This window comes from Pteropus vampyrus, unplaced genomic scaffold, assembly GCF_000151845.1.
Source record: "Pteropus vampyrus isolate Shadow unplaced genomic scaffold, Pvam_2.0 Scaffold42, whole genome shotgun sequence".
NCBI lineage: Eukaryota > Metazoa > Chordata > Mammalia > Chiroptera > Pteropodidae > Pteropus > Pteropus vampyrus.
Window position 1 is genome coordinate 363602 of NW_011888823.1, and position 19966 is coordinate 383567.

A 19966-nucleotide genomic window follows, 5' to 3' on the forward strand; every position below is an offset into this window, starting at 1 on the left:
AAACCATTGTTTTATATATTTTGCCCCTTTAATGGTTGTTTCAGGCAGGAGAGTAAGTCCAGTCTCTGTTACTCCATCTTGGCCGGAAATATCCACTGAACTTTTTGCTTCAGTTATTTTACTTTTCATCTCTAGAATCCATTTGGTTCTTTTTTTAAAAGTTGCTCTTTTTCTGCTGATAGTTCCTTATATTTTCATTTTGTGTCAACTTTTCCCATAATTCTTGAACAATTTTTTTTTGTTTTGTCCTAGCACCTTTGAAATCTGGTGATTTGAAAATCTGGGTGACCTTAGCACTGATTTTTGTGCACAGGTTTTGTTTGGAGTATGGGTCACATCTCTGTTTCTTCCCACGTCCACTGCTTTTTGACTGCGTTATAGAAGATGCTCCTGATTGTGTTCTGTTTCTCAGAGGCGTGGTCTTGTTCTTGCAGGCAAAGGCTTGAGTATTTGGCTAGACTCAGGCTTGAAACACTTGGCCGGATGAGACCTCTGCAGTTGGCAGCCCCTGAATTTGCTACCAGTCCTTTCAGTTTTCACCTGCTGCCTTTTCAGAGCAGTGCTTTAAATTTTTTGTCAGTGTAATAAGTAAAATCTTGATTTTAACTATTTTTAGTTTTCATAGCTATATGTATATTTGGGATAGTAATCATTTTTCTCTCTCTCTATATATATATATAGTAAAGCTTTTCTATCAGTGTTTCTTTTGGCGTTGGGGGTTTTTTGGATATGTGTTTTCAATTTGGCTAGTCACATTTATTATTTATCAGTCTTCTTATGTGAACTCTGTTTTGTGTCTAGCTTAAGAAGGGGCATCTTATTCCAGAGCTTTAAGCATTGTTATCCTATATTTTCTTCAAATAATTTTTATGGTTTCTTTTGTGTGTGTGTATATTTGTCTCTTGTTTTTCAAAATGCATAGCTCTTTGATTCATCTGGAATTTTTTTTGCGATAGGTTTGAAGTTGAAATTTGGTGATATTTTGAGGTATTGTTTTAGGATTAAGGGACTGTTATTAATACCTAAGAAAGCATAGACTTTCTTACCCATGGATTTGTCCATTGTTAATTTATCTAAACTGAACAAACCATGTATATTTTTCAACCTATGGTAGTTCTGGGGTTACCTTCCATAAGCCTGTAACTCATTGAGTAAAGTAACACTTTTTTTCTGATTCTTGTCAACAATATTATTCAATTCAATTATATTTATTAAAGGTTTAGTCACTGGCCTTAGATATTGGTTTCCTACAATATTGGTTTCCTGCAAATTTTAAAAACTATTTCATAGTTCATTTAACAGATTTTAATAAAATCCTTGATTACTAATGCAATTCATTTGTTTGGTATGTATATGTGGTTATGCATAAATATGCAAATGTATGTGCACATACATCTAAAACCAATGTTCTTCAGAACATTAAACTCTGACCAAGTTTCTCTTTTCGAATTGTCTGATGGAAAGTTTAGAGCCAAATTTGTGAACCTCTGTATAAGATTGTGGACCTTTAGATTATAATTGAGTATTAACATCATTCCTGGCTCTGTTTTACACCCCTGCTTCTATTTCTTTCTCTCCTAATTTGTTACTTACTGTAAATTCCTAAAATACCTTAAATCCTTTGCAGATAAAGTGCAAAACAAATGACATTAATAGCTTTTGAACTTTCCCTGCACTTTAAACTTTAAATGTAATTTACAGTTCTTAAAAGTAATTTTTCTCCATTATTAAGGCAATACAGCTGTGTGACAGAAAATTTAGGAAAATACAGAAAAGCCAAAAAATAAAGCAATTCGGTACTTTAATAAAAAGTTTATGTTTACTTGAGGACACTAAGGGGAAATAAGGTTAGAAAAAGGTAGAGGGAATGTTGACCTTGAAAACATTAAGTAACATTACTTAGGAAAGCATAGTGGCAAGGAATACACTTCAGCTACTGAAATAATGTTTTTAGTAGCTTTGTAATTTCTCATTGCTTTTGATGGTTGTGAGAATATGTTGCTTATATTCCCCTAAAGTTGTCATACAGCAACAGGCAATTTTAGGGAAGTGTCTAAAAATAATTTTTAAAAACCTATAGTCTGTGTTATCTTTAGAATTTCTGCTTTGGAATAGTCAAATCTTCTTTTCTATGTCTCTCTCTCCCTCTCATCATTTAGGAAAAGAGCATTGGTTGCTATTGGTACCCATGATTTGGACACTTTGTCAGGCCCATTTACTTATACTGCGAAGCGACCTTCTGATATCAGATTTAAGCCTCTAAATAAGACGAAGGAGTATACAGCCTGTGAACTGATGAACATATACAAGGTAAGTGTTCTTTTATATCATGCAGTAGCTCTACATAAATCATGAAATTTCTTCAAAGTCAGTTCTTGGAATTAGAGAAATGTAATGAGTGCTTTAAAAAAAAAAAAATAGCAATGTCTGAGCTCTAACCCAGAGATACTGATTATTTGATCTAAAGAGAGGCTGGAAGTAGTTTTGTTTTGTTTATTATTACGTTTTTATCCTCTTTGATGATTTTAATGTACAGCCAGGATTGAGACCCACTGAATTAGACCATACCACATTGTAATATTTATTTGGATACGATGCAAGGATAAAGAACAATAAGTTTAGCCAGTTTTGTGGAGGGGGGAACTATTACAGAGTGCCTAACTCTCATATTATCATTTTAGAGTTCAGCAGTGAAAATGAATTCAGTAGTCACTTTAAATTGCACATAATGAATAAAAGTAGTGGGTAGCATTTGAAAAAAGTAGCTGTTTTCCTTGGCCTTTGCCAGTGATTTCTTCTGATTTATCTGAATAGTTTTTGTGATAGTGTGTTTTATTTGAGATGATTCAGCCTTACCAGTGCAAATTTATTTTCACTTTTGAAAAATAGCTCAATTGTGTTCTCATCTCTCTCCAGTAGGAGATGAGGCTGTATGAGGATATTGAGATATTAATTCATGTTAGAAACTTTTATAAACTTAGAACCGTCTATAATTTGGAGCTGTTTGGTTTTCTTGCCCCTCCCCCATTTTTTTATACTAGGTAAACTAATTGCATTGATAGAAATAAAAAAACTAATTTCGTTTGACTTAATTTCTTTCAGAATGACAATCACCTTAAACATTACTTACATATCATTGAAAATAAACCCCTGTACCCAGTTATCTGTGATAGCAATGGTGTTATCCTTTCAATGCCTCCAATCATCAATGGTGAGTTATCGCTTAAGCATCAGATTTTTTGCTGTCTCTTTTCATTCTTCAGCATTTCTGTAGAATTCTCAATAGACTTGGCTGAATTAAATAACTCAATCTGAGAATCTCAAGTCTTTTGTAGATTTTATTGTAATGGTTCTTTTTATTCATTTATTTAACAACATTTTACTTGGGAGTTTTTTACAATTTATAAATGCCTAAATATGTGTAAGTTTATAAATACTTTCTGATGCTGGTCTCTGGATTCTGTTATATTCATCCAAAGGGTTTTGATGTTTAGGTTTTAGCAGGTAATTCACTTGGTTAAAGTCAAAGTCAAATTCTGTTTTGCCTGCTGTTATTTTATAGTTAAACTAAAGCTTTCAAACTGAATTTTACCCTCTTAACTCCTTTCTGAAGTCTTTTTGATAAGGAAACATGAATGTGTTTATACGATTTAATGATGTCGAAGCCGTAGGTATTTGCTTTTCTGGAGGTGAGCAGGGCGATGAGTTGATTCATGATTGGAAGGAGAGTCTTTGTCGTCTCAAGATCTTAGACTTCAGCAGCTATAGTGGCTAAGAACCTGGGCTTCAGAGTTAGCCAGATCCAGGTCCAAGTCTTACTATCCCTGCTGCTTAATACCTGTGATCGTGGTCAGTGAGCTTAATCTCTGAATCTTAGTTGTCCTGCCGACAGCTCTGACACAGAGTCATGGTGAAGGTGAGATGAAGCAACCTCTGTTAAGAGCTTGACATAGCACCTGACACACTGCATGCACTCAGTAAGGCTTGTTATTATTTTATTTTTATTTTCTAGCCTGCAATGGGGCTTAAAAGTTGTACATCACCTTACTTTGAGATGTTAGTTTATATTGTATTTTAAATTAAAATGCACTTTGTTTTTAGAGCTTTTTCGTACACTTATATTGCTGAAACTGATTGTTTTGTTATTGTCATTTTATGTTTGTTGTAGGAAATCATTCCAAAATAACAGTAAATACTAGAAATGTATTTATCGAATGCACAGGAACTGACTTTACTAAGGTAAGTAAAACTTTTTTTCTTTTTTTTGTGCTGTCAGACAGGACAGATTTTACTTCTGGACCAAGATTATGTGGGAACATATTTTAGAAATTTAGAATATTAGATACAGGTGTTCTGTACTTTGTCATTCAATCAACAAATATTTAATGAACACCTACTGTCTTCCTAGTGCTGCAAATTTAATAACGAACATGTTTCTTGATTTCAAGGAACTCATAGTCTAGTGGGAGAATTAGCCATATGCCTAACTGTAGAACAGAATGGGATAAGTATTGTAATGTGATCTGTTTCAATTATTTATCTTGGTTGGCTTAATTTATGCACTGAGTAATTTGGTACCTTTGTGTACTTGGTAAAAAATTTTTTAAAACAAACCGTCTATAAAGAAGTGTTATTTAGCAGATTGATATAGTGTTTATGCACACAGTGATATCTAGAATATGGAGAATACTAGTTATTCATTCACTTTTAGCCACAACGCGGATTGAATTGGTATGGAAGTTTTTTTCTGCAGCATATGATTTCTTTATACATGTTAAGTAAGGAAGTCATAGAGCAGTTTAAGAAAGGTAAACTTGAATCGCAGGAGAAGGCTGGAGTATAGAAGTAGGACCAATAATGACATTCACAGATACCTTGCGGAATTGGCATCCATTGTTAGTTGTTTTATTTATAACTTTATGTACTATATTTGCCTTGAAAAATATTGTCAGGTTAATGTTCCTATTAAAAACTTTTTAAAAAAAATTCATACATTAGCAGAACTTGGAAGTCTTCTTGAAGCTTGTATATAGAGTGAGGTATATATAAAAGCAAAGCATATATCCCAATAAAGTTATTGTATTTTTTCCTAAGCATTTTTTTTTTTCAATTAAAATTTAACAAATCTCTCTGGCCTTCATTATGTGTCAGGCATTGTTCGTTGTTTGTTACATGTATACACACATACACGGGCACACATAGACGCATATATAATCTTCATAATAACTAAATGTGGTAGGAACTTTATAACCCCCTCTTAACAGATGAAACTAAGGTTCAAAGACAGTAGGTAATTTGCAGAGTCAGACTGCCAGTAAGGGGCTGAGCCATGAGTCAGATCTGGCTGCAGAGACTCGTGAGATTGATAAGGTTTACTGCCCTGGTTAGTCATATGTCTCTCTCAAAACCTGGTAAACCCAAGGGAGTGGGTGGGAGGAGGTAACTTATTTGTCTCAGTCACGTATTGTAGCTCTAGAAGAACCGAATAAATGCAGAACACCTGAAAATAAGGGCAGGCCAACATTGGCCTGTGTTTATTTCACTCCCTTTTTTTAGAATTATATAAAGGTCCATTTTTAAGATGTTTAAGGACTTATTATATTAGATATTCATTTCCATCTGAGTAAAGAGATAATATGCATATTTATAGGTTAGCATAATATTTGTCTTTTTCCTTTACAGGCAAAAATAGTTCTTGATATTATTGTCACCACGTTCAGTGAATATTGTGAGAATCAATTTACGTAAGTTCATTTGGCACCTTTATCGATGGCCTGTTGTTCTAAAGGCAGAGCTAAATATAAAGATGAAAATGGTTTTCCTATAACTAGAAAGTATAATCTCTTTAAGGAGCTAAGACATGTACATAAATAATGTATAAAATAAAATGTGATAAGTGCTCTGAAAGTTTCAGTGATGTTCTGGCCGTTTTTAAGGTCAAATTACTGCCTCCTGAGGCAATCTAGGCAGGTCTTATGGAGGCAGTGACATTTAAGCTGTGTTTAAGGCTCATTGAATTTGAGGATGTAAACATGGAACAGCAAAAGGAAGAGCTAAACAAGAGTAGAGAAGCATATGTAAGAGCAAGGATCCCCTATATATAGCAATAAGATTATTGTAATTTTAAAAAATTTAACACCTATATGGCCCTCACTGTATACCAGCATCATAGTTTATTCTAGAATATTAATTATAATTCAAAATAAATGTATTACTGTAGAAAGCGGGACTGAAATTTTATGGGCAATATCAGTTGCTGCTTTTTTCATTGATTCGCGCTTTAGTGGTTGTGTTGGTCAGTTTCCATTGTGTAACACACCACTCTGCTAAAGCCTGGACTGTGTTTATCACTCACTTGGTGAGGAGTCCACAGAGAGGATGCACAATTTGCAGTATTGGGAAACAACCGTATCAGGTGGGTGCTACCCAAAGGGACATGGGAGCCACAGGCGAAGGAATGGTAATGTTGTATTGAGAGGGATTAATCTACGCAGCGCTGTTGGAATGTGAATAGTTTGGAGTGTTGAGGCTACAGTTGCAGAACAAGTGAAAAATTGATTAACCACACGCATTTCTAGAATTTATGGACCCTTTTTTTTATTTTTTCAGGGTTGAAGCAGCTGAGGTAGTTTTTCCTAATGGAAAATCGTATACCTTTCCAGTGAGTATTTAAGAAGTGACTTGATGATGATGATGACAATAATAATAATAATGGCTTTAGAGTGCTTGTGGTCTATCAGTCCATCCATCCACCCACATGCCAAGCCCTAGATATGCATTATATGGATTTAATTTTCACATTAATCCTGTGAAGGTGGTTCATCCTAGATGGAGATACGGAGACCTTGAGATGTTAAATAACTTGCCTATTAGTGTTAAATGGTACAGCTAGGATTTAAGCCCTGACTGACAGTTCAACTTTAGCTCCCAACATGCCGCATTATACCACAGTATTACATGGTCATGATTTATGAGATTTATTCTCTTATTAACTAGTTAACTGGTAATTTATAGTCTCACCCCTTTTAAGATTGCTCGGCCCTCCAAACCTAATGAGTGTGTCCACATTTGAATTAACAGTTGCTAAGGGCCATCACTGTAACTAATAACTCCAAATGTATTACCAGGACTGATTTAGTGGTAAATACAATTATATAGAATCTTGAAGATATAGAATCTTGGCAAAAAATCTAAACGAGCATTATTATCTGTGCTTTTTTCCCCCAAGATGGCTTTATAAATACGAAGATGGCCATTTTGATATATGACAGGATCATTTTAATATATGACGGTATTCCAGTTATTTGGTTATGGTTCTGATTCAGTGAGGCTATTTTTTGATGAGCTCTTTTTCTTTGAATTTTTCACTATTCCTGTTATTTATAAAGTGAATCAGAGCCTAGAATAGTTCCTATTATTCAAATAGCTTTTAAAGTAGATAAAACCTGCCAAGATCAAAACCTTCCTTTTGCTGATAACATTAGCATTTAGCATCATATTTTATCCTAGAGTATTAATTATAATTTAAAATAAATGTATAACTGTAGAAAGCATGACTAAAATTATGAACACTATCATTTTTTAAAAAATTGATTTTAGTGGCTGTTATCAGTTAGCTTTGGTTATGTAACAAACTACCCCAAGAATGAGTGACATAAAATAACTGATTTGTGTATTTCATTATTCTGTTGGTCACCTGGTTCCTCTGGTCTGGGCTGGCTTGGCTAACCTCCGCTGAGCTCGCTCCTGTTTAGTCAGCCCATTTGTAGGCTAGTACCTGGATGACCTGGAATAGTCTCGCTCACATGTCTGCTTCCTGGCCATGGAGCTGACACGTCAAGGGTTTCTCATCAGCAGCCTAGGTTGGTTTTCATTACATGATGGTGGTTGCAAGATTCCCAGCAGCAAGAGAACATGTCTAATGCTCAAGTGCTTTTCAGCAAGATACCTCAGTGGCCAAAGCCAGTAATTTTGCTAGATTGAGGAGAAATAGAATCCAAGACCATGGGCACAGAGACTGGAAGAATTTGTGGCCATTTATACAGTTTACTACCATGTAGATGAGATTAGCCAGAGATAGCTTTTTAGTCTGTTTTAAAATAATGTCTGATTTGAAAAAGTTTCTTTTTAATATGAAGAATTGTCAAGTGTTAAAAGTGAAATACGTGCTTTTGGGAAGAAAAAGAGAAATATGTTAAAATTTAGTTCTCATGTAGACAATTTTTTGAAATCATTAATATTGTAAAAAACTTTTGTAAATTATTAATAAATGATTAATTAATTAATGATTTTGTAAATCATTAATATTGTAAAAAGCTTTTGTAAATTTGAAATGGTGGGCTTTCTGTAAAGGAATACTATACCAGTGTGTGACCTTTTGTTAACTTCTTTCTTTCTAAATTTAGACTAGAAAAGCTCGTAGATTGTCCTCTCAAGAAAGAATGATCCTTAGGGGAAACTGATTCTTTCTCACGTAAAATAGCATATTTTTCCAAATACTTCGAAAGTTCTTTCCTAGTCTTCTGTTATTTCATATAAAAGAATAGAGTTTGGAATAAGAGAGCTCGAAGAGGAGAAAGTGTTAGGTAGTCAGAGAGAGTCGTGGTTAATGGTGTGAGCTTTGAAATTAAGCTACCTGAACTTGTTTATTCATTAATTCGTTCATTTATTGCTTCACGAATGTTTATATTCGTTAACTATATACCAAGTGCTTATTATCTAAAAAGCATTTTTTCAAGCACTGGGAATATAACAGCACTAGAGTTAAGCAGCTTACTATCATTGTGATCTGGGACTCATTATTAATCTAAAACTCAGATTCCTTATTGGTAAATTGAGAATACTAATGATATCTGTTATGAGGGTTATGATTATCTTAAAAGTGCCTTGTGCTGTTTAGGTCATAATAGCTATTCAGTAAAAGTTTGCTATTACTGTTACAAGCATTAGCACCCTGTCCAATGCTTCCCAAACTCTAATGTGCATTCACATCACCTAGAGCTCTTGATAACATTCAGTTTCAGATTCGGTAGGTCTAGTGTAACTGCCGCTAGCTATGAAGGCTTGAGAGTCTGCATCTCTAACAAACACTAGGGAGGCAATGACGCTTCTGCCCAAGAATTGCACTTTGAATAGCAAAGCTCTGGCTCATCGTTTTTACCTGAGTCCAAACAGGTTTTTAAATTTATAGCCTTTTTGCTAGTGGCAGTTATATTTTTGAGGGTAATTAACGATAAGAAATATTCATACAGATGCTCCAAAAGTGCTGAAAAGTCTGGATTTTATGTGAGTTTGTTCCTGCCTAACATGATAGAGTTACATATTGTTGAAAGGCCTGTGGGTACCAATTCACGAGATACTCTCAGCAGTGCCGTCTCCTGGAGCAGCTTGACAGCTACGACTGGAAGCGTGGTTGAATCTCCCCACCTGGAAAAATGAAAGGAATGTTTTCATAATACTTCTGGACTTAGTATGATGGCTATACATTGTGACATGAATTATTATATCTTATTCATAAACACCTGCTTCCATGAGATAATGCTAAAAATTTTCAGCAGGATTCACAAGCATTTTAGAAATGACGTAATAAACCAGTGTTTTATTGAAGAGAATGGTGACTGATCATCTAAAAGAGAAGAACGTTTGGCATTTTATATTATTTCTGGGCAGTTCAATTGTTTAGCAAGTAGAATGTTCATAGATGAATATAATGTAGCAAACATATTCCTCTATAATAATGTTTTGAAACACCAAGTTTATTTTCAGTGTAAGGGTAATGAAACTGATGATGAGTTCAAATAGAAAGAGTCTAACGCTGTATCTGATGGGAATGATTTAAGCTTCTCAAACTCTTTCTCTTAAGGAACTGGCTTACCGAAAGGAGATGGTGAGAGCCGATCTAATTAACAAAAAAGTTGGAATCAGGTATGCTCTGGAAACTTGATTTATTTATTTACAGTTGGAGATAATTCAAGGATGAAGTGCACACAAGACTATTTAATTTTTCCTGAAAGAATGCATGGAGAGGGTTTTGATATCCCCTCAGAGTAAGTTAAGTGACGACGGAGTATCAGGATGTCTGGTGTCTAAGGGAATTCAAAAAGAAAGGTTATGATTTCAGGTAGTTGCATATTTTAAAACGAAATATAAACATGTTTTAAATAATGCAATGAAGTTTATGGTTTGTGCATTCCTATTTCAGAGAAACTCCAGAAAATCTTGCTAAGCTTCTGACCAGGATGTACTTGAAGTCAGAAGTCATTGGCGATGGGAATCAGATTGAGATCGAAATCCCTCCAACCAGAGCTGACATTATCCATGCATGTGATATTGTGGAAGATGCAGCTATTGCTTACGGATATAACAACATTCAGATGACTCTCCCAAAAACATACACCATAGCTAATCAAGTAAGGTTGCACCCTTAAGTAAACACACCTTATTGTTAGGAACGGATTGTTGGATGCCAGGAAGGTTTTGAGAAAACCAGAACATAGGAATTAGGAACTATTTGGACATGCTCTGCTGTGAGAGGCATTTGCTGTGGAGAGGATACAAAACAGATGCCCAGTTGATTAGAGTGAGTCGAAAACCTGTGATGACTAGTTCTTTGAAGAAAAGCAGGTTTTGAGTGTGGAGCCCTTGTCGAATTTCTAACTGGGAGATTCATTCTCTTAACCTGGGCCTGGAGGCAGATGCTGTGTGCAGGAGAGGTGAAGGTGGGGAGTAGTACATCTAGGAGTGTCGGGGTGGTGGGGTGATGGGAGGGTGTGGGGCAGATGGGAAAGGGTGGCGCCAGCAGGATGTTGCTGAGGATGGTAGGGTGGTTTGCTTTTGACATGTTCTGTATAAATCTCTTTTTTGAAAGCAGGAAATTTTATTGCGGTGAAATAAAGTGAGACAAATTTTTTTCCAGTTTCCCCTTAATAAGCTCACAGAACTTCTGAGACACGACATGGCAGCTGCTGGATTCACAGAAGCGCTCACCTTTGCTCTGGTATGCTGTCTCTGTTTAGCTGATTGTTTACTTGGGGTCTCTGAATTATTTATGCTGTGATTCCTTATATGAATTATTTTATAAAATCCAGACTGCTAAAATTTCCAGGTTCTAGAAGAATAACTTTTTTTTTTGAGATTGTACTATTTCTAGTAAAGAAATGTTGGAAGATTTTTTTAAGTAACAGAAAAACATGAAGGACTAAAAAGTGTCTTAAATGACAGATGACAACATATTTTATAGTTTCATGTAATAAATGTTGAGGGTTCACAATGAATTTCACAAGCAACTTTATTATGTTAGAATTGTTAGTCTTTATTTGGTCATGGCCGTGTCCACTAGATGCTGCCCTGGTTATGAGCTTGGGGACCGTAAACTTATTTCCACAATCAACTTGTGTCTTTGTCTTCGAATATGTTCATAACCATTTGCTTTGAGTTGAAAAGCTGACATAAAAGGCCTAACTCAGAAAATGAACTTTATTACACAATCAGAATAAAATCCCCTCCCCCACCAGATTGACCATTGGAAAGGTGTGAAACGTGTGTGCGGTCCATAGTTCTCTTTCCTCTCTTGCGGAGCGTTTCCGTGGTGCCGACAGTGTAGCTCTTGAGTATTCAAGTAAGTTTCAACTTAATGACGTAGGGCAAAAGCCAGACCAAAGACAACCGAAAAATCTGCTTCTCTCTTCCCCTCAACCTAGTTCTAGCCCAAAATTCTCAGTCCTTGAGAGGATACACAGAAGGCACTAGTGAGAATCGCTCCCAGTACACAGAGGGTCGGTAAGGAGATGAGTCTCTCGCAGTTACTGTATTAAGCAATTGTAATTCATAGGCTGGCAACACCAGAAGGGACCTTACAGGTCTAGTTCAACTCCTTCGTTTTCCTGATTCAGCAGTCATTTGTTCACCCACACTGATGGTGTCTCTGTTGCATGCCGGGCGCTGTACCAGTGAGGGAGCCCGAGGCCAAGAAAAGACAAGTACCTAACAGCGTTTCCCCAGACAGCAGGAGAGCCATGAGCAGAATCTTGGCCTTTTGACTTCTGTTATCCCATCCTGTGTGGCTCGTAGGACCATGGCATCATGTGCATACTCTTGGACGTATGCAGTTGTGAGCACCAGTGAGGTCATGTAAAATGAAGTACAAAAAATAGCACTGAGAAATGTATTTTGTTTTTTAAGTGGTACAGAATTTGCTGTTGTAGCTGTGCCCCGGGCATTTCAGAGGAGCTCACACTCTGCCTCCTGCCTAGTAGCTGCTATGCAGAGTTTATCCTGTGCTGAGGGCTTTATGATTTCATCTCTCGGTGCAGCCCTGTGAAGTAGGTGTCCTCTCTCCTGCAGCAGTTAATTTGGGGAATATGCCCACTCTACTCGGCAAGTCGGCTGTGGACCAGGGACTTCAGCCCAGGTCCGTGTTTACTCAAGGCCAGTGCCCGAACTGTCCCACCAAAAGTGCCAGTCTGTTCGGCTGTCCATAGTCACATCAGCACATTGTTTATCACCAGGGGCGAAGGTGGGAGGTGCTGGAGAGTTTCAGATGGGTAATAACAGTTTTCCTATAGGAATTTCAACATTATAAGTATTTATAAAGTTTCATGCTGTCTAAGCAAAGCTAAACATCTCCGAGCCTTACGTCTGCTCTAGAACTAGAGTAACAGCTCTCCTTTCCTAAGCCAGCCCTTGACTTCCCTAGTGTAATTCACATCTCGGCAGTATGATTTCTGCTATATCCACAGACTGGTTGTAATATTTTCTTTTAAATTAGCTCTCTTTTATAACAGCATACCTATGTTAGCCTTATTATAAAAATAATATTTGTAAAAATTATAGGCTTCATTTACTTGTTATTTTTTTCTAACACTAAAATAAACACATGTATGTTAACATTTAAAAAATACTTCTTCCTGAATACCAGCTACGACCACTTCAGGATATGTTGATTTAAACAGCTACTTAACTCTTTCCCTTATCATCCATTGTCACGATAAAGTAGGTTACTCATATACCTCGCCATCTTGCCATGTGTCTGGAGCCTTTTAAATATAGATAGTACTAGTTCTGTTTAAGAATAGATTGCCTGTCCTAATTGATTGATCACATATCTAAATCTTGTTATAAAAACTCCTCTATGCTGTGGGGAAACGGTGGCTGTTTCCAGTGTGCCTGCCGTCATTCTCCACCCCTGCAGCCATGGCACACCCGGGCGTTGTTTCCCGCTATGCCAGGGTGTGGCTTCAGGATCCTTCCCAAGAAAGCATAGCAGGAAGTCCTTAAAGCTGGCATTGGCATAAAGTGAATCTAAACCCTTTTTTTTTTTTTTCTGAGCGACATACAGGCCAGCTAGTCCTTGACCATTTCATAGAACAGTGCAGTGAGCAATATCACTTCTTGTTGGAAGATTGTACAGGACTCGGATGGCACATCAGTTTTCATGTTAAGCTTAAACTCTTTTGAGAAGTTAGCGTTATTGTATGTGACAATTGTTTATTCTTAGGAATGATTTATGAACTATCATTAATATTTTTCTGATCATTTAGTTTGTGCCAAGCACTTTATTTGCATTATCTGTTATTAGACTTGCTATCTCTAACAGTAAGTTTTATTTGCACAACTTCTACCTGCCATCTGGTTTTTGAGGGAGATAAGAGTCTCTCTCGTTTTGGTGGACGAGTGCTTAGCAGCATATTCATTGCCCAGAGCTTTATCGAGCACGTGTGCACAGGAGTTAAATGATATAGGGGAAAGAACATTGGGCAGAGTTCAGGCCACTTGACTTCTGCTGTCTGTCCTACCATTCTGCCATAAGTCAGTGTGGGTATGGCAGAAATTACAGTGGTGGTCAAAACAGAAAGCCATAGGAGCACTGAAGAGGGAGAGCATGCCAAAGAGGGAGTCGTGAGGGATATTTTAACGGAAGAGGAGGAGATGTCCTTTAAGTAGAGCGGTGGGGGGCTGGCAGCAACTAGGGCAGGAGCGTCTGTCAGGAAAGGCAGGGGAAAGTATAGGGTTCAGGGAATGGCAGGGAGTTGTAGTCTGGTAAGGTAAATGGGAAGAGTTTAGAAAGGCCCTGGGTATGGATTGTACCACCATCTTCATGTGAAAAATTTGGATCGTGGCTAGAACTCATCGTAAGATAACGATGACGAATTGCATCTGCTGTGGGCCTTGGTTAATCGTGTGTGTTTATTCTTAGTTTATTCTTATCTCACTGATTTGTACAGAGAATCGTCATTGCTATGAGACCTTCGGTTGACTTACAGCATTAAATACTTTTTATATTAAATTTGGTCATCGCTTTTCCATGTTGACCTATTTCGTATGTATTTCTTAGTGCTCTCAAGAAGATATTGCCGATAAACTTGGTTTGGATATCTCTGCAACAAAGGCAGTTCACATCAGTAATCCTAAGACAGCTGAATTCCAGGTAAGAATTTTAAGTAGATAAGAATTTGAGTAAAAACTGAAGAGGCAGTACATGAGTTATACAGCATCTCTTCAGTGATTACACTCAGATGACAAAAATCTTAGGGCTTTTTAAAAATCTCTTCTTGGATAAGTTTTATAGTTGGTTCTTACATACTTTGCTGACAGAAATTCTTAAAACTTCTTATAATCTTTTCTTGATTATAGCTGGTTCTTACTTGCTTTGTGCTATCTAGCCCAGTCCGAACTTTCCATTTCATAATTGATTTTTTAATGCTATTTTCCTATTTCACATCCTTTCCATCCATTTGTAATAAATGAATCAACACCTCTTCTGAGTACCTCCCTGAAGGTGTAACTTTAAAAAAAATTTAAATTTTATGATCTGTCGAACTACCTACTAATGTGGCAGATTAGAGTTGGACTACATAAAGAACTAATTGGTAATAATATGCATCAAGTACATGAATTCTTCGTCTGCACTCAGTGTCAGAACTTTGAAGACTCCTTACACTAGTTTGGAGGGGTTGTGATAATGAGTTTTTATGTTTTGTTTTCTGAGGTCCACTAGCTTTTTTACTGCTTTTGAATGATGCCTGTGGTTCTTTTCAATAAGAGACATTCAAATTCATTTGGATAGAGCCAGTTTTCAGTAAATTGTAATGGATTTTTATGCGAGTTTATTCCAAATTTTCCTTTTCTCCCAGTTTCATTTATCAAGCTTGATTTCTTAAGATGTGGTAATGCTATGTTCTTTAGGGTTTACATCCTGTCTTAATCTACTGTGTATAAGGAGGAGGACAATAAATCAGAAACACATTAAATGTCACTGTAAATAGATGTGGCTTAGCACACTTAAGAATCAATATTTCTGCATAAAATATGTTAGAGATGAAAGTGAGTCTGTCTTTTAGACTTGACAGATTCTGTATTTTATTCCTACTTTACCAACGGATATGTCCTACCATTGCTAATGTGGCTAACAGGTTTATATTTATGGTTAAGTTTAATGTAAAGTTGCTCGAGATCGTGTAACTCTGTTGTCTAAGCCATTCTTTCTCCTGCAGAATTGACTTTGGGCATTTTCTGATAGTAGATATATTATTGTTAGTAGTAGATTATATAAATGGATAAAATAAGAGAAATGTTATTTAGCTAAAATGTTATTTAGCTAATATAAGATTTTATTATAATTGTTATAAACAAAATTACAGAATATTACCACTTCCCCCCAAATTAGCAATAGTATTCCTTAATACCCTCAAATATCCAGTCACTGTTCAAATTTTCCTAGTTCTCCTTTTTACAATATAGTTTATTCGATTTGAGATTTAAATGAGGTTGGACATCACAGTTGATTGATGTGCATCTTAAGACTTTTACAATCTATGAGTGCCATCCATATCCCTCTCCCTCCTCCCCTCTTCCTCCTCTCCCTCCCCTCCCTCCTCACTCTCTCCCCTCTCTCTCTCCCTTCCCCTTCTTCCCCTCTCTCTCTTACTTCCTTAAAGAGACTGGGTCATTTGTCCCTGGAGAGTCTTAACATTTAGGATTTTGCTGACTGCATTCCAGTGGTCCCCTATATTTTCAATAAATTGGTAGTTAGATTTAGAAGCTTAATCAGATTCAGGTTTAATTTTTTTTTTTTTTTTTGGTAATGCCGTGGGTTTTTAAAGAAACAAGTAAAGCTTATCTATAAAATAAACTAAAAAAAACTAAGCAACATTATCTATAAAAGTAGCTTGTTTCTATTCCAATAAAATAAGCTTTTGCTTTTTAACATTGTAGTTTCGTTTCTGTGAATGGTTTGGGCACTTTTCTCTCCAGTGGGGAAAGTGAGCGGAATTGCAGTGAGTCGAAGGCCAACAGCTTGCTGATAGCGTGATTGTGATAGGAAAGTTGTTCTCTGTTTCCCTCAACCCACAGTCTAGCACGTGCATTTGGGAGCTTGTTCTTACTTGTGTCGGATCTAGGAGGGCCTGTTGTTTTAGCCAGGGTGGGCAGGGCAGGCCTCCTTGGGAGAGAACCTTTGAGCAGAGACTCGAAGAAATGTACATAGCCACATGTGTATCTAGAGGAAGAATATACCAGGCAGAGGAAAGAGCAAGTGTGGAGGCCTGAGGTGGAAACCTGCTCATGGTGCATGGGTGCGCGGCCGGGGCAGCCGCGGGCGTGGAGGTCAGAAAGGGGCCAGGGCCACGGCCACGGACCCAAGTAGGGCATGGATTTTAAGTGTGATGGAAACCGGTCGGAGATTTTGAGCAGAGGGGTTCCATGATCTGATTTAGGTTTTAAAGGATCACTCCGTGTGGAGAATAGACCATCAAATGGCGGGAGTAGAAGCTGAGAAAGAAACTTAAGAAGCTCGAGCGATAGTCTGGGCAAAATACAGTAGTGTTAAATCTGACAGTAAAGCCCAGACTCTCGGCGATGACGTCACACCACTTCTCATAAAATCCTTCCGGCTACGTGATGTGTTGACAGCTTCCATACCTCATGTATCCGAGAATGAGGAATTTATTTCACAGACAAAAGCAGGGAAATTTTGCTCTTTTCCCGTTTTTAAGAACTAGGATGTATATTTATACTTCTTTGGCTACCAAGCTGAAAACTATAATCATAGTTTACCCATAGCATCGTATTTTTAGTGCCTAGATATTTGTGTTCTGGTTTCTTCATTGTCCTGGTGTTTTAATTGCATTTACCTTTTCCCGGTAGTTTTTAAAATTTTGATTAATTCATATTTAATCTATTCAAACATTCATATTTCTTGTAATCTACTTCAATTACTTTATTAATAAGGCAGGATATGAAAATTTACATATTTGAAATCTTGAAAGCTAACTTTAATTTTAAAAATTATAATAATCAATCCTAGATACAAGTAATTATGTTTGTTATAATATTTGTTCCTCACTTATTTTTTCATCAAATTTATGATTTTTTATTTTGTAAGTTTAAAAGCCAGAATATATATTTTTCTAATGTCTAGGGATTGAAAATTAAACATGACTTGGATATTTAGGCATCGCATTTTCCAGAAGTGTGTTCCTATGAAGCCGTGGAGTCTTTTGGCTTTGTTTTTAATCAATTTTGGTAGTTCCCCCTTATCCACGGTTTCACTTCCAGTGGTTTTAATTGCCTGCAGTCAACCTGGTCCGACAGTATCAAATGTAAAATTGCAGAAGTAAATGTTTTTCAGTTTTAAGTTACATGCTATTCTGAGTAGAATGATGAAATCTCATGCCATCCTACTCCGTTCTGCCCAGGACGTGACTTGTCGCTTTGTCCAGTGTATCCACACTGTATATGCCACCTGCCTGTTAGTCACTTAGTAGCCTACTGACTGACTACGCGGTACGCCAGTGCTTGTGTTCCAGTAACCCTTATTTTACTTAGTAATGGCTCCCGAGTACAAGAGTAGTGATGCTGGCAATTCAGATATGCAGAAGAGAAGCCATAAACTTTATCATATGTATGTCTGTATGGAACAAACATAGCATACATAGGGGTTGGTACTATCCACGGGTTTAGGCATCCACTGGGGGTCTTGGAACTTATCCTCCACAGGTGCTGGGGCACTGCCGCATGTCTGTCTGGTTCTCCTTTGGTCAGTGCAGTTTCATGTCTTCTCCTGTAGGTGGCACGCACTACCCTTCTTCCAGGCCTCCTAAAGACCATAGCAGCAAATCGGAAGATGCCCCTTCCTCTGAAACTGTTTGAAATCTCTGACGTTGTGGTGAAAGATCCTAGCAGAGGTAAGAATGAGTCACCTTTGATTTGTATAATTATGAAAATTTCAACTGTATATAAAAGTAGAGAAAATAGTGTAATTACCCTTGTGAATCCAGCTGCCACCTTCATTAATTATCAGCACATGGCCAGGCAGGCTCCTTTCATCTAAACTCCAGCCCACTCCCCCATATTATTTTACTGTAATTCTTAGACATCATATTTCATCAACAACCATTTTGGTATGTATTTCTAAAAGATAAAGACTAGCATTTTGGTTTTTAAAAAAATAACCCAACACCATTATCCTATCTAGTTATCAACTATCTAGCCAGCATTTATATTTTCCCAATTGTTTCATAAATTTAATTTTCATGATTGATTTATTTGGATCCAAGCAAGGTCCAGATATTTGGTTACTATATCTTTTTTCTCTTAATAGAAAGCAAATTTTAACAAAGGATTTTATAACATTTTTGAAGAACCCTATTAAAACCTTATCTTGAAGAGCACCGTGGAGCTTTTCTTTTTGTCTTTTATCATGCGATTTATGTGCATATCATTTTAAGGTACTTGATATATTGTCATTCTAGTTTGTCAGTGACGACTTACCACCACTGTTGTGTAGTGATTGTAAATTGTTTAACCAGTTTTTGTCTCTTTCAAGTATGTTCTGGAGTTGTTAGTAGAGCAAGTTGCTTGGTCCAACATTTGGAACGCAGTGGTTATTTAATAAATATACGTTTAGTAAGTACTTATACCTGATTGCCAAGGACCTCTGTCTTATTCAGACTTCCATGTCTTATTCTGACTTCTGTGTCTTCAGACTTACAGAAGTCTGACTGTTTCAAGCTGTGTATGACGTCATCTCTTGGTGAGCGGTGCCCTCAGATGACTAAATTGCTGGCATTATTCCCTTGGTTCTCTGTGTGTAACAGTTCGACTCTAGGCAGTGCGTATCCAGTGAATCTCACTCCAGACTGCAGAATTCAGAGTGCATTCTTTTGAATCAATAGACAGAAGCAGAGGCCTTTTTCTTAATTACTTCTGAAGAGGCTAATATGGCATCATTCTAAGTATCAAAAGTAGTCAAGAACTATTGGCTGTAAATCAGCTTGTCTTACGAAATAGATATTACAGTGGGATGTCCACCTCGACTGTCTCTATGTGGACCGTCCACAGCAAACTCTTCAGCCAGGGCTGGACCCCACCTACTCCCTGTTATGCAGTCTGTTTTCGGTTACCAGCATCACCTTTCATTTGGTGCCTTTTACTTTTTAAAAAAAATTTTTTCAATGTACTTTTTCCCTTTTGATTGTTAAACCATCTCTTTGAGGCAGATGGGATAAAAAATAATTATCTCCTTTTATTATGTAGGAAAATAAAGACAGAAAAGAAGTTATTTGCCCAAGCAAGGCTACATAATTTAGACTTAGAGCTAGGGTCGGATTTTTGGTCTCAGTGCATTTTTCCTTGGAGAATAAAACTTCATTGTAATATCAGTCTGTGCAGAGTTTTCTTGGGGTGGTAAATCTGCTGTAATAGAAATCTGAACATTTCAGCGCCATAGTTTTCCGGGTTCTTATGCCTCAGACCCTCCGTTGGTTTAGATAATTAAGCATTTGTTATAAATTCAACGTCAGATTTTTCTGTTAACTGATTTGTTTTCTTTCATCTTAGTTCTTAGTTTTATGTTGTTTTGATCTTTGGTGATTCAAACATATTTATAAATATAGAATTAGGTTAATTACACTAGATTTCCTCAAAAGTTTTGGAATTCTGTTTCAGCCGTAGGCCTAATTGCATGGGC

The 19966-nt window shown here is 36.8% G+C and overlaps 1 protein-coding gene across 1 annotated transcript in view; it reads left to right on the forward strand.

The window, feature by feature from the left end:
• The window catches only part of FARSB (phenylalanyl-tRNA synthetase beta subunit), a 55512-nt gene that overhangs the window by 9325 nt on the left and 26221 nt on the right, over nucleotides 1-19966 (forward strand). The window contains exons 6-15 of the mRNA XM_023529725.1: nucleotides 2160-2310; nucleotides 3103-3211; nucleotides 4169-4239; nucleotides 5683-5744; nucleotides 6610-6661; nucleotides 9863-9924; nucleotides 10202-10409; nucleotides 10916-10996; nucleotides 14333-14425; nucleotides 18065-18182. Of these exons, the coding sequence (XP_023385493.1) occupies nucleotides 2160-2310; nucleotides 3103-3211; nucleotides 4169-4239; nucleotides 5683-5744; nucleotides 6610-6661; nucleotides 9863-9924; nucleotides 10202-10409; nucleotides 10916-10996; nucleotides 14333-14425; nucleotides 18065-18182 (1007 nt within the window). The remainder of the gene's footprint in view (nucleotides 1-2159; nucleotides 2311-3102; nucleotides 3212-4168; nucleotides 4240-5682; nucleotides 5745-6609; nucleotides 6662-9862; nucleotides 9925-10201; nucleotides 10410-10915; nucleotides 10997-14332; nucleotides 14426-18064; nucleotides 18183-19966) is intronic.